The 11,713-nt window shown below is 51.4% G+C and overlaps 2 protein-coding genes across 2 annotated transcripts; one reads left to right on the top strand and one right to left on the bottom strand.

Moving 5' to 3' along the window:
* Positions 1–386: 386 nt before the first annotated feature.
* G6M90_00g023800 (uncharacterized protein) lies at positions 387–1,284 on the top strand (the record flags this gene model as incomplete). The annotated part of the gene is made up of 3 exons (XM_014692690.1): positions 387–411; positions 496–1,034; positions 1,111–1,284. 3 exons carry the CDS (start codon positions 387–389, stop codon positions 1,282–1,284), a joined length of 738 nt encoding a protein of 245 aa, XP_014548176.1.
* A 381-nt stretch (positions 1,285–1,665) lies between these two features.
* G6M90_00g023810 (uncharacterized protein) lies at positions 1,666–4,686 on the bottom strand (the record flags this gene model as incomplete). Its single annotated transcript, XM_014692689.1, has 6 exons — positions 1,666–2,010; positions 2,073–2,721; positions 2,789–2,851; positions 2,910–3,507; positions 3,597–4,469; positions 4,536–4,686. 6 exons carry the CDS (start codon positions 4,684–4,686, stop codon positions 1,666–1,668), a joined length of 2,679 nt encoding a protein of 892 aa, XP_014548175.1.
* Between the last annotated feature and the right edge of the window lie 7,027 nt (positions 4,687–11,713).

Below are 11,713 nucleotides of genomic sequence, written 5' to 3' on the forward strand. Positions count from 1 at the left end.
GACCGACAACGACAGGTGTGACGCCAACTGGTGCCTGTGTGGACGGACCGGCAAGCTGTACAAGCTGCGTAGGCCCAGTGCTTGCCTAGTGCTCGCGGTCAAGTGCTGTGCAGACCAACCGCCCTCGGGGTACTACGTTGAACGAGCTACTCTATCCAACACCTGAGCTCAGTGCAGCTTCCCAGCCATCGCCAACCTCACTCCACGGCAGCTATTCGATTGCGCCGTACTCATCCACACCCCTAACAAACAATTTGTGCGCCGGGTCCAAGTTGGCGCCTGCGCCTGCGTCTGCGTCCGTATCCTTTTCGCCTCCTCGCCTCAATCCCCAATACCCCGACCAACACCAGGCTTCATAGCCCAATTTACAACCACAAACCGCCAAGATGTTCATGGCAAGATCAGAATACGGTAAGCTCCCGTGCCAACACCACCTCTCTTCCCCATAAATGCAATCACCTTGCTAAGAACGAAAAAAAATCTCCCTCGCTTCAGATCGGGGCATCAACACCTTCTCCCCAGAAGGCCGCCTCTTCCAAGTCGAATACTCTCTCGAAGCCATCAAGCTAGGCTCTACGGCCATCGGCGTAGCCACCTCAGAAGGTGTCATCCTCGGTGTCGAGAAGAGGGTGACCTCGACGCTCCTCGAAACCTCATCCGTCGAGAAGATTGTGGAGATTGACCGCCACATCGGCTGCGCCATGTCCGGACTGCAGGCCGATGCTCGCTCCATGGTCGAGCACGCCCGAGTCGAATGCCAGAGCCACGCCTTCAACTACAACGAGCCCCTGGGCGTTGAGAGCTGCACGCAGGCCATTTGCGATCTTGCCTTGCGATTCGGTGAGGGTGCTGATGGAGAGGAAACCATCATGAGCAGGCCCTTTGGTGTAGCTCTGCTGATTGCTGGTTTTGATGAGCAAGGGCCTCAGTTGTTCCACGCCGAGCCAAGCGGAACGTTCTATCGCTATGATGCCAAGGCTATTGGCTCGGGGTCAGAGGGTGCTCAAGCAGAACTACAGAATGAATACCACAAGGTGAGGGTGCCCGGATGAGTGCTTCCTGCCCTTTTGCATGGGGGCACATTTGACACGTGCTAATCAAGAAAATCAGTCCCTCACAATCACAGATGCCGAAACCTTGGTCCTAAAGACATTGAAGCAAGTTATGGAGGAAAAACTAGATGCCAAGAACGTTCAGTTGGCCAGTGTTACCAAGGAAAAGGGCTTTAGAATATATACCGATGAGGAGATGGCGGCCGTTGTAGAGAGGCTCCCTGCCAACTAACCGGGTTCATTGGGCCACTACAATTGCAATTGAACCTTGACAAATAGAGTAAAGAATTGGGCCTACACAACGGCCCTGTCTATAAAATATGAGGGAATCGAGTAGGGAGTGCGCTAGTTCACGTTATGTATCATTAATGTAATGTTTTGCCTAGTGGTGGCGCCAGATACGATTACATCCTTCAACGCACTCTTGCTCCCATCCCCTGTCCATTCTCCAGTGATGCAAAGCCATCACCCCAGATTATAAATACTGAGTATCCCCGGATGAAACGCCATTCCATGCCTCATACCTGTACAGTTCACGGTCTAAGTCCCGATACCACAACACCGCCAAAGGATCAAACATGATACAGAAATTTGATTCTTTCGATAAAAAGAGTTACCGGTCCTCCCTAAGATCTAGCACCTCCAAGTCTGTTTCTACCCCGAGCAAGCCTAAAGCTAGATTGGTCTGTTCAGACCGATGGAGGACTAGTCTTGTTTCCGTGGTGTTCTGCAGATCTTGAATCCTCTGGTCTAGTTTTCGAGGGTTCATCCACACAGACGTGGGCACTTCTTCCAGATGCTGTGGCCTTTTATACTCCGGTCCATGGCCCAGCTGTGCGACCTTAATCCAGGCCGACTCACATCCAATGGCAATCTTTCTAGCCGTTTGCCATCCAGTCAGTCGAGTAATATCGAATACACGCTGAATTACCCAACAGCGTTGATTGTTATCTTGGAGCTGTGAACAATGTTAGAAAGTGTGGAAGTGTGGAAGTGCAAGCTTGCCTGGCCTTTGCATACCTGTACTGCTGCCACAAACAGGCAGAAGCTGCTCTCAATTAGAGCAGCTGCAAGCGTAGTACTAATATCTTTCTTTGTAGAACAGTTGTCTGTGAGCCCGGCTGCGATACGTCCAATTTGTATCGCATAACCGGCAGTAGAAGGCGCCGCCATTCCTGCAGCCTGCATTGCCGCTGGCGGCATGTTGGGCCGACTCCGGTATAAGTGAATAAGACCCATATAGTAATTCATCCAAATGCCGGCAACAGAATAGGTGCGGTACTGGAGTGCTGTACCAAATGGTGTGTCTTTGTGATCGGCATATTCACTATTTAAAGGCTTAAAACGAGCGTCAAGACGATTCTCAAAAGTCTCGAACGCTTGGCGAATACTCTCCCATTCCTGCTCAGCCAGCTCGTTGCTTTCAGGTGTTGCCGTGTCGCCTGGAGAATCCGACTCATCTGAATAACATGATTGTGCAGAAAAGCCTATTGGGGCATGGAACTTTCCTAGAGTAGGCACAATTCCGGGAAACTGGGATGGAGACGATCCTCCCCTAAAGGATCCACCACCTTTTGCTCGGAATGCCTTTCTTTTTCTCGACAAGTCTTTTGATGTAAAGCTCGCCAGACGACCAAGGAGTAGAATGAGATGATCATAAGTCCCAAAACTATATTTGAAATTCATTAGAGAGATGAGACAACATGAGGGTCAAAAGAGGGAAGGGGCCGTCTTACATGGAGTTGATGCTAGACAAGGGAGCCCGTGGGGGGCATTGCGTCCAATGTTCATACTCCATACTGCGTATCAAGTCAACCTACAAGCCTCCCGGTCTCGATATCGGGAAGTCAATCTTACAATAGTTTAGTCCCACCAAGCATGCTTTGATAAACATCCATTTTCGCATACCACCAGAAGAGGTCTCGAAGCATGTCGTAAGTCTCTATGTCTTTATCGGTGGTCCATAGGCATTCCTCGTCCAGGAGCTGACCTTCTTGGAGCCCATAATCCTCGGCTGTGACATGATGGCCCGTAATTGTGCTTAGGAGCCCGTAATCAAGATCAGCGGGATCTCTTCGCGGTCCGATGGAAGGCGGCGCTGAGAGTGGACTTGGGAAGTGCCTCATCCGCTTGACTGGAAGACAAATGCGGGACATTTGTCTAAGGGGTATTTGTCGAAATAAAAGCCTTCCGCCAAGGAGATGATTACACCACTTGGTGTGATCCGATGACCAGACCTCAAAGTAGGCCAACAGCAATGTGGTTGCCACGGTAGTCGGCTTTGTATTTCTCTGCAGGCTGCTTACGTTCCTCGCATTTCGACGAAGAGAGATATGGTAATGCCTTAACGCGGCTGTGGCCGGAGTATTTTGGAGATTTGCAATCTGTAAACTTGCAATTGCCATAATGGCGTGGAAGAGACCAGGATGATGGAAGGACAGCAAAGGGAACGTATCTGAGAAAGTATCAGAGGCGCTGTGACGACGGCATCTTCTGCTTCTACACAAATGGTTTGAAAGGGGGGGGTTAAGGCAAGGCACTTACGGCTCCACAAGTTGTTATCGAGAGTAGCGTCACCGTCGAATCGTGCTCCTGAAGCGAGCGAGGTTGGGTCTCTCTCATATAGTGACATGGTAGGACCAGTGACACTAACAAAATGGCGGAAGATGGTTTGCATGTCATGCCGCCGTAGCTCGGAGGAATGAACATAGTCCATGTACTCTGAAAGGGCATAGTTCTGTGCAAATGCTGAAAAGGTTCTAACTTCGGTGCCTCCTCTTGTGTACGGTTTCAAAACATCTCTATAATCTCGCACAGTAAGCGACTGTGGATCGGGGGATTCATCGTCAGACTCGTCCATGGCAACCTCGTCTTCTATGCCTCCATGTCCGTACTGGGTGCGGTCTGGCCATCCATACCCCCGGTTGGAAGGCATATCACGTTCAAAGGAGGTCCCAAGTTGTTCTTCTCTCGAGTCTTGCTCTTGGCCAAGGACATTAGGTGGAACTTCGCCGTGGCTGGATCCCATATAATAATTCTGGGCGAGATGAGCAGCGTCCGGTCCTAGAAGAGGGTTCGGGATTGGAGGATAGTTTGATAGCGAACCGTGGCTCGAGTGGACTTGTGTAAACGACATAGGTTGCCTGTGACTGCCATTGAAAGTTGCTGGTCTGGGTGCAATCGGTTGCAGAGAAGCTTGAGAGTTGGCCGGATTTGGGTGAAGTCCGATGGAGGCGCCTTGTTGTCGAGTACCAGGTGGATATACGGTTGGTCCAAAATGGCCATGAGCTGTTCCTAAATTTGCAGGGTCCTTGAAGACAACACGTTGCGTATATCCTTCACATGGTCGTTTGGACTTGATGCAGTTCTTGCATCTTGGCTTAGTTTCGTCGCACTTGATTCGCCTTTTCCGGCAAGCTATTGGGTAAAGTTGGAGAGTTAGGCAAAGAGCTACTTGCTATAGACAAAAAAGGGGGGACTCACTCAGACATCCTGTCTTGGTCCTCTTTTTAACTGCCGGCTTCTTTCCCTTGGCTTCGTCTTCTGTATTGGAATTCTGCTGTTGAGCTGGAGCTGGAGCTGAACTGGGCTGAGATTGTTTGCTGTCGGGCTGCATACTGCCACCATCTGCCATCATGGACAGTCGACGAGTTCAAAGAACACTAGTCGGCAGGAGGTCGATCTGACTTCGGAGATGACTAGTGCACATGCACTTACATTGCGTATTTGTTGCAGCAAATTAAACCAGTAAAAGTTGTTTTCAAGTTGCCTCCGGAGCTGCAGCGCAGAGCCAGAAATCCAGTGTTGGTTGAAGACGGCGTGGATCTACTGTGGTGCTGCACAGCAAGTCGTGAAGACGTGCAAACACACAATCGTCATAAAGGCAATAAAGAAGATACAATTCCGAAGCTAGGTTGAAGGAGTAGAATATTCAGCCAAACTCTAAAGCAATAGGAAAAAGAGATTCGAGGAAAAGAACTGCTGAAGAGCGTGAAACGTCTCCGGTGTAACACGAGCACAGGCGGACAGAAAGGCGGTAGATCCGAGGGGAAACCTCAGAGCCTGGGATTGTCTGGCTTTAGGACAGGACAATGATGGCGAGGCGGGACCGGTAACAAGTCAATGATGTCCGAGGTATAGAGACTGACGTCCAAGAAACAAAGACAACTTGACGCCTAAAAGGTTGAAGAGTTGAGCAAGATCAGCCGAGGCCCTCGTCGCCCCTCTTTCTTCCCCCACGATCTTTGATCTAGTTCTGGGCGGGAAGGTAGCAGGCAGCTGTAGATTCCGGCAATGGAGTAGCAAATCAGATTTTCACCTTGGATTGTCGATACAATTTTACTATTCGGAAGCCAGATACTTCCAAGGGCATGGTGAGGTCTTGCGGCAACACACGCGTTGTGCAGGCGGATGCAGGACAAAGGCGAAGGATGGGAGGGCGCCGGGACCTTTCGACGGGGCCGTATCCTTGTCAGTGTTGTAGACAAGTGAGGCCGATGGCAAATGTCAAGGGCTGCCAAGAGAAGAAACTAGACGTTGGGTCCTCGGGTCCGCACCCGGGATTTTGGAGAGAAGGAAGAGCAGATGGAGCAGCAAGATGTTGACCAGACATTGGCCACAAGAAGAAAAGCATCTCTGGTGGGCAAATCGAGAGACCATGAGGGCAACTTTGGAAGGCGGGAAGGAAGAACTGGGGTCCAGATGTCCCAGATGTCCAGATGTCTGGTCTGGTACATGGTACGGAGCACTGGACTGGATGCTGGGATCAATCGACACAAACCAGACTGGATTGACAAGGCCCATCCGGTGTCAGTTAGTGTTAGTTGACGGGCACCTGGGCGTAGCCGGTTCTATGTTTCCAGTTGACCAACCAGGCTTTAGAAGTCCACCCCCAGGCCCACGACCCCGGCGCCAGCTAATGCCTTTTTTTTTTAAGTAAAGTACCTACTTAAGTAAGTACTTGGGTAAGTACCTAGGTCTAAGTAAGTAGTCGAGCAAGCGCCAGCATTCCAACATGGAAAGGTCCGGTGCACATGGTCTGGTGGTCAACTGAAGCCTGGTCCAGGGGCTTGAACGGGCTTCTAAAGTTGGCATCTGGGCATCTGCATGTGGGTATTTGGAGCTGGCCTTGAGTATCAACGCCGGTGCGCCCGCCATCCCCTGGAGCTCCTCGGACTTGGCGCCAGCCATTGCACCGTTACCAAGCGTTGCCATGCCCACCCATGTGCAGATGCATGCATCTGCCCTAGTTGACTAACTCCATGTCTTGACTCGACAGCTCCATATTAGGTATTGAATAGTAGTATGTACTATGATATCAAGACATGCGGCCGGCGCGCTCTGGTCCTAGCGGAGGAAACGGCCAACGGTCAACAGAACTCGGCGGATCGGTACAAGTGCCCAGATTGCCGTGCATTTCCAGCCAAATCCTGGAGCTTTCAATGTTCGCGTCAAGCAGGGTCGGACGGATTAGCCCAGGCGCCTCAACGGCTCCGCGAGAACCTGATGCTTCCCAGCAGCAACGGGCAGCTAGGCCCGCATCTACCCTCCCGATGCCTGCTGTTCCTATGTCTCCATGTACAATTGCCAACGGTCCTCCAGATCAATGATCCCAACAGACTGAGCCTGGCCGGTTCAGGCGTTGTAATGCATGTGGTCTGCGGTGGCGTGGCTTGCTTAGCGGCACTCATGGCGCCCCGCCCTTCGAATCGAGCCACGCGTTGTTCGATGACACGGCACATGGAAGCTCGTCACCGACTACCGAGCAGTATTATCATTCGGGTCCTGCTGCTACACGGCTGGTCCATGCCCCTGAAGCCTGGGTCGTTGATTATGGAGTAGTTCCCACAGATCTCGACTGTCGCCTACAGGCAAGGCACGGCTCACCAAGAGACCCAGGCGCAGGAGATGCAGCAGGGAACCGCCGCGCCCGCATCGTCCATGTCCGTCCGCGCTCCAGTGATGAGGTGCTCAAGTGGACATTGCATGCATCTACGGAGCATCTACGGAGCATCTACGGAGCATCTGCAATACGGGCTGCCCCATACTCGTACGTATTGACATGCAATGCCGTCTGGTAGTCTCGACATCTGCCAAGATACCAGTGGCCGAACAAGGCTATGCAATTTGATGCATGCGCCCTAGCCTTAATTACTTGTTGTACACAGCGACTACCCACCTGTGCCTCCAAATACCAGCAGACATGGACTACTCGACCACACACCACCACTGCACTTCAACATGCACGTGTACAGCAGACCGCACCCGCCCATCCATCGCAAATGGTGTCGTGTTGCACAAACCAGCAGCTGCAAAACCGAACCATGCCATGTGTATGGTCAATGCAACTGGTCTCTGCTCCCTGGCCTGGCGGACAAACCGGCCTGGCCCCGAATTGGGCACTCTCCCTCTCCCTTGCGTCTGGCCCTGCCGCCGAGCACAGACGATCGTACATACACTACCGAGTGACAAGTAGTACTACTAATGGAATTTGGGGTCAAGTTCCGACGGAGCCGACTTGAGCACTTGGCCATGGCGTGGTGGTCGAGGGCTCAGAATATCATCGGAACTCGATGGCTCATCTTCTCGAGTACATATGTACATACTTCTCTTGTCCCCCACCCCCCTCCAAAGTTCTTCTCTGTGCCTTGTGCTGATTTGGGAAGTCGTCAGGAGAAATGCGACTTCGGTGCCAGAGCGTCAAGGGATTAACACGGAGAAATCGTACGCTTCAGATTTACCTAGCCGATGTGGGTGGGATTTGCAACGGCACTTAGTCTTCCGCAAAAGTGATGCAGAGCAAGAGCGCGCTCTGTGGACAAGGAAGATTGGGCCGGGCTGCAAGTACGTATGTACAACGGACTGCTTGGCTCCTTGGCAAGGCAAACCGCACCCAAAGCAATCGTCTCCCGCCGAGTGTTTGTTTCCCACCATGCTACGTATGTATGTATGTATGCAGTCTGTTATATGCCGGTGTCCGAGAGGCCCGCATCGTCATGGGCCTAACCACACAGAACATGACATCTCCCTACCGAGTACCTACCCGGGGGTGTCCAAGCCCTTAGCCAGCGTGTAAAGCTGTCTGCTGTATTACCGAGTAAACGCATATCACTAGTGGCACCGTCTCATATCCACCTGCTGTAGCCCGAGCGGGAGAGCTCCCTTGTACGGCGTATTGTATTGTATTGTATTGATTGAGAACCTAGCAGGTATAAGTGCGGAGTGCTCAGTGTTCAAGGTACGGAGTAGTATATGACCGTTTTCTAGGGGACGGGCCAGGGTGACGGTCCGATTCGTACCAGTTGGCCATTGTTTGGCAATTCCAGCAAACGTGATCCTTGTCCGCAACAGAGAAGCACGGGGTTGCTCCAATCGGCATGACTCAGCACCAGCGATTAATTCTGTCCAAATGGTCCCCTGGGGAAGCCGAAGACGCCATCTGCCTACCTAGGTACAGGTACGTATGCCATGATGAGAAAGGGAAGGCAAAATAATATATATTTACCACATTGCAATTATCAAGACTGTTTGAGGGCGATCCACCTACCATTTGAACACTTGCAACAGGACACATACCGCCCAACAGGATTTGGATTCAATCCGATACAGCGGGGAACTTGGGCAAACTTGTATCTAAGACACTGGACCCCCAAACATCAAACATGCAAGTGTCAATTGCAGAATTCCTTACGTATCTCCATTGAAATTCCCAGAGTGCGTGATGGCCTTCAGACAATGGGGCAGAATCCCAATACCAGGACGGACTGTTGGCCGCGAGACACAACATTGAAGGCCTAGAACGCAGCAAGGCCCCATCAATTCTGCCCCGCTCCTTCCGCCTCCAGCAGGTACCTAGTACCTACTACGTTAGGCAGTTATCCCGACACAAGCGGCAAGCATGCTCCTCCATCATTTCAAAATCCCCTTTGCTCTCATCGCCGGCGAATACCGTAGCTTTTTATGCTCAAAATCTACTTTGCCTCCCAGGTAGAGGCGGCTTACCGCTGCAAATGCAAAGCATTTTGCCGATATGTACAGGTGACGCACGAACAGGCTTTAACGCAACGTTGGCACGTGTCCATGCATCAACGACCGTATGCTAGTCCAGCACCCAAGGCACCTCGCTGTGATGAAAACTTGACAGCGTCATGACGGAGAGACTACACATGCAATCTGGGAGAATCAAACTCCAGGCAGTCTTCTGCAGATGCACCAAATAAGTAGTAGGGCAGAGATGTAAGACCCATGCCACCACGTTTTCCCCAAATTGCTACCATCCAACCTCGCCGTGAGACTAACACTGGATCCAGATACTATTATAAATGTCTTGCACTGCCTATCTAAGTCAAGTGTTAGATGCTCTGTCCTACCCAAACTACCGCACCTCCCATGTCACAACAGCTCGTCCTGCTCAGCCGCGAACCCCTGCTACAGGAACACACACGAAATGCAAACACAGCGTTTCTCCACTATAGGAATCACTGGTCCAACGTGATACTGGCCTTTTGGAGCCTGTACTCGGCCAGCAAACCCAGGCACTCATGCAGCAAAAGATGTTAGTCTATCCTCTAACGTGGGCTACTGGGGCGTTGGCGTGCCTTGGTGAGCTCAAAAGAACACTAGCCAACATGCGCGCGATGGTGAGAGCGTGACATGAATAATAGCTCTCTCTGTGCAGGGTTCTTCTGTATTCAGGAACTAGGACTCTGGGCCTATAAGCACGTATGTATGATAGCTGACTTCAGACCTGGTAACAGGAACATCCCACAAAGCGCACAGCTACCTTTTAGTAGAGACATTAATATATTTTGATTCAGCCAAGTTAGCATTATGGACTGTGCGAGGGTTACATCATGACAGCAGCCTGTGATCTGAACGCAATATGCACGACAATATTCAGGATAAACCTTTCAAGGTGCTCAAAGAAAGGCACTCGTGGACCCTCTAGATTATAGTAACCACTACCCAATATCCAATATCAAAACCCTTACGATATAGAACGTGACCTGTCACTGGGTCTTTTTTCTCTGCATCTGGCTCCTATCGCGATAGAGCAGGAGGATATGCTGTTCATACATATACTGAGGGCAATTCGACCCAATGAGACAAGTTGGCAGGTTTTCGGCGACTTGATGTGGCTGTGTTCACAGTGACTATCTCTAATAACACCTACTCAAAACAGCTCTATCTCACTGAGATTGCAAAATTTGACATTGTGTCCAGCTTCATCGGAATTCACGTCAAGTCAGGTGGTAGCAGCAACAGTACGTCAGGACTTGAGCTCCTGTTTTGTCAACATCAGACTGCTTGTTAGAACGTCAATGTCTTCCCTCTCTGTCCTTATTCTCTCCTGTACGCCTCGAACTATGATGCCGTGTTTCTGGAGGTCTAAAATTATCCCAGACCGCGAAGCAAATGCTCTCGAATTCCGGTGAATTGGTATCACTACCACCCACCAGATGCAAACCTTTTTTTGCAATTGACCTTCCCGCAAGATGGTACAACCCTACAAGATCACATGCCCTGAAATTGGTTAACCGTGCTATAAATTAGCTATCAGGGCACCTCAACAGTCTCGAGCAGTGGCAATGGGCACAAGCTACCAGAGACTGCTTCCTCCCTATGTAACGCAACATTCGATGGACATTTCTCACGCGTCCTGAGGCCAGTTTCTGTGACAACACAATAAAGTATAGAGAAATTGCCGACAACCTAGGTGCCAAGGGAGGTGAAGCACGAAAGGGTTCCTATACCGTTTTGCCCTTACTCCAACCACTGCCACTCAACCGCACCATACACGCCCAGCTCACAGCTGAAATCCAAACAGGCGTGGCACATTGGTCTCAAACTCAGTCAACTTTGTTCTGCGTCCAAGTGCTCTCTTGGCGGCACAAACCCTTGGGCTCTGTCGCACTGCATACATGCTGGCTGCGCAATTGGCATGGTACAAGATCTACCCCTTCGGTTTTTGCTCTCATGGTTTAGCGGTAACTCTAACTCGTGTTTCCACCCAGATGGCCGGATACTGTTGCCGTGGCCAGAGGCCGTCCCCAAGAGTCTCGTGTTACAAACATGCCTAGGAGTCGCGAAGCAAGTTGGGGTCCTTGGCACCGAGCGTACTACCATCCATCAGCTACTTCAGCGTCGTCACTCACGCCAGGCCGCCTTTGAGTTCACTCCTACGCGATCTGGCCTGCGAGTAGCCTTGATTCCGGGCCGCTACACAGCGAGACCACTGTTTCCGAACTGCCGGGTCTGAGCCGTTTTGCCAGGTCCCAGTTCCCTCGCTTTCGTATCATGTCGGCCTTCGTACAGTTCCTTCTGCTGGCGTATGTATGCATCCGGCCCCGAACCCGCGGCCACGGTTCAGGTGCTTCCTGGGAAGCGTCTCAGTTGGCGAGATGAAAATTAAGGCTGTGGCGGGCGGCAGATGTAGCTGAAAGACCCTGTCGTTGACCCAAGACTCGTCTCCCACCATGACCAAGTACGGAGTACTACCTAGGTAGTTTGGCAGCACACTCGATTGTGAAACCTGTGGTTCCCATAGCATGGTTCACAATAACGTCTACCAAGTCGGCCGGGGCCAGAGCCAGGACGCGTAACGCTTACACTGAGATGCAGCACGCCGAGGAGAGCCGTGCACTCTGCAGAACGATCTGCTG

Source organism: Metarhizium brunneum, chromosome 1 (genome assembly GCF_013426205.1).
Source record: "Metarhizium brunneum chromosome 1, complete sequence".
NCBI lineage: Eukaryota > Fungi > Ascomycota > Sordariomycetes > Hypocreales > Clavicipitaceae > Metarhizium > Metarhizium brunneum.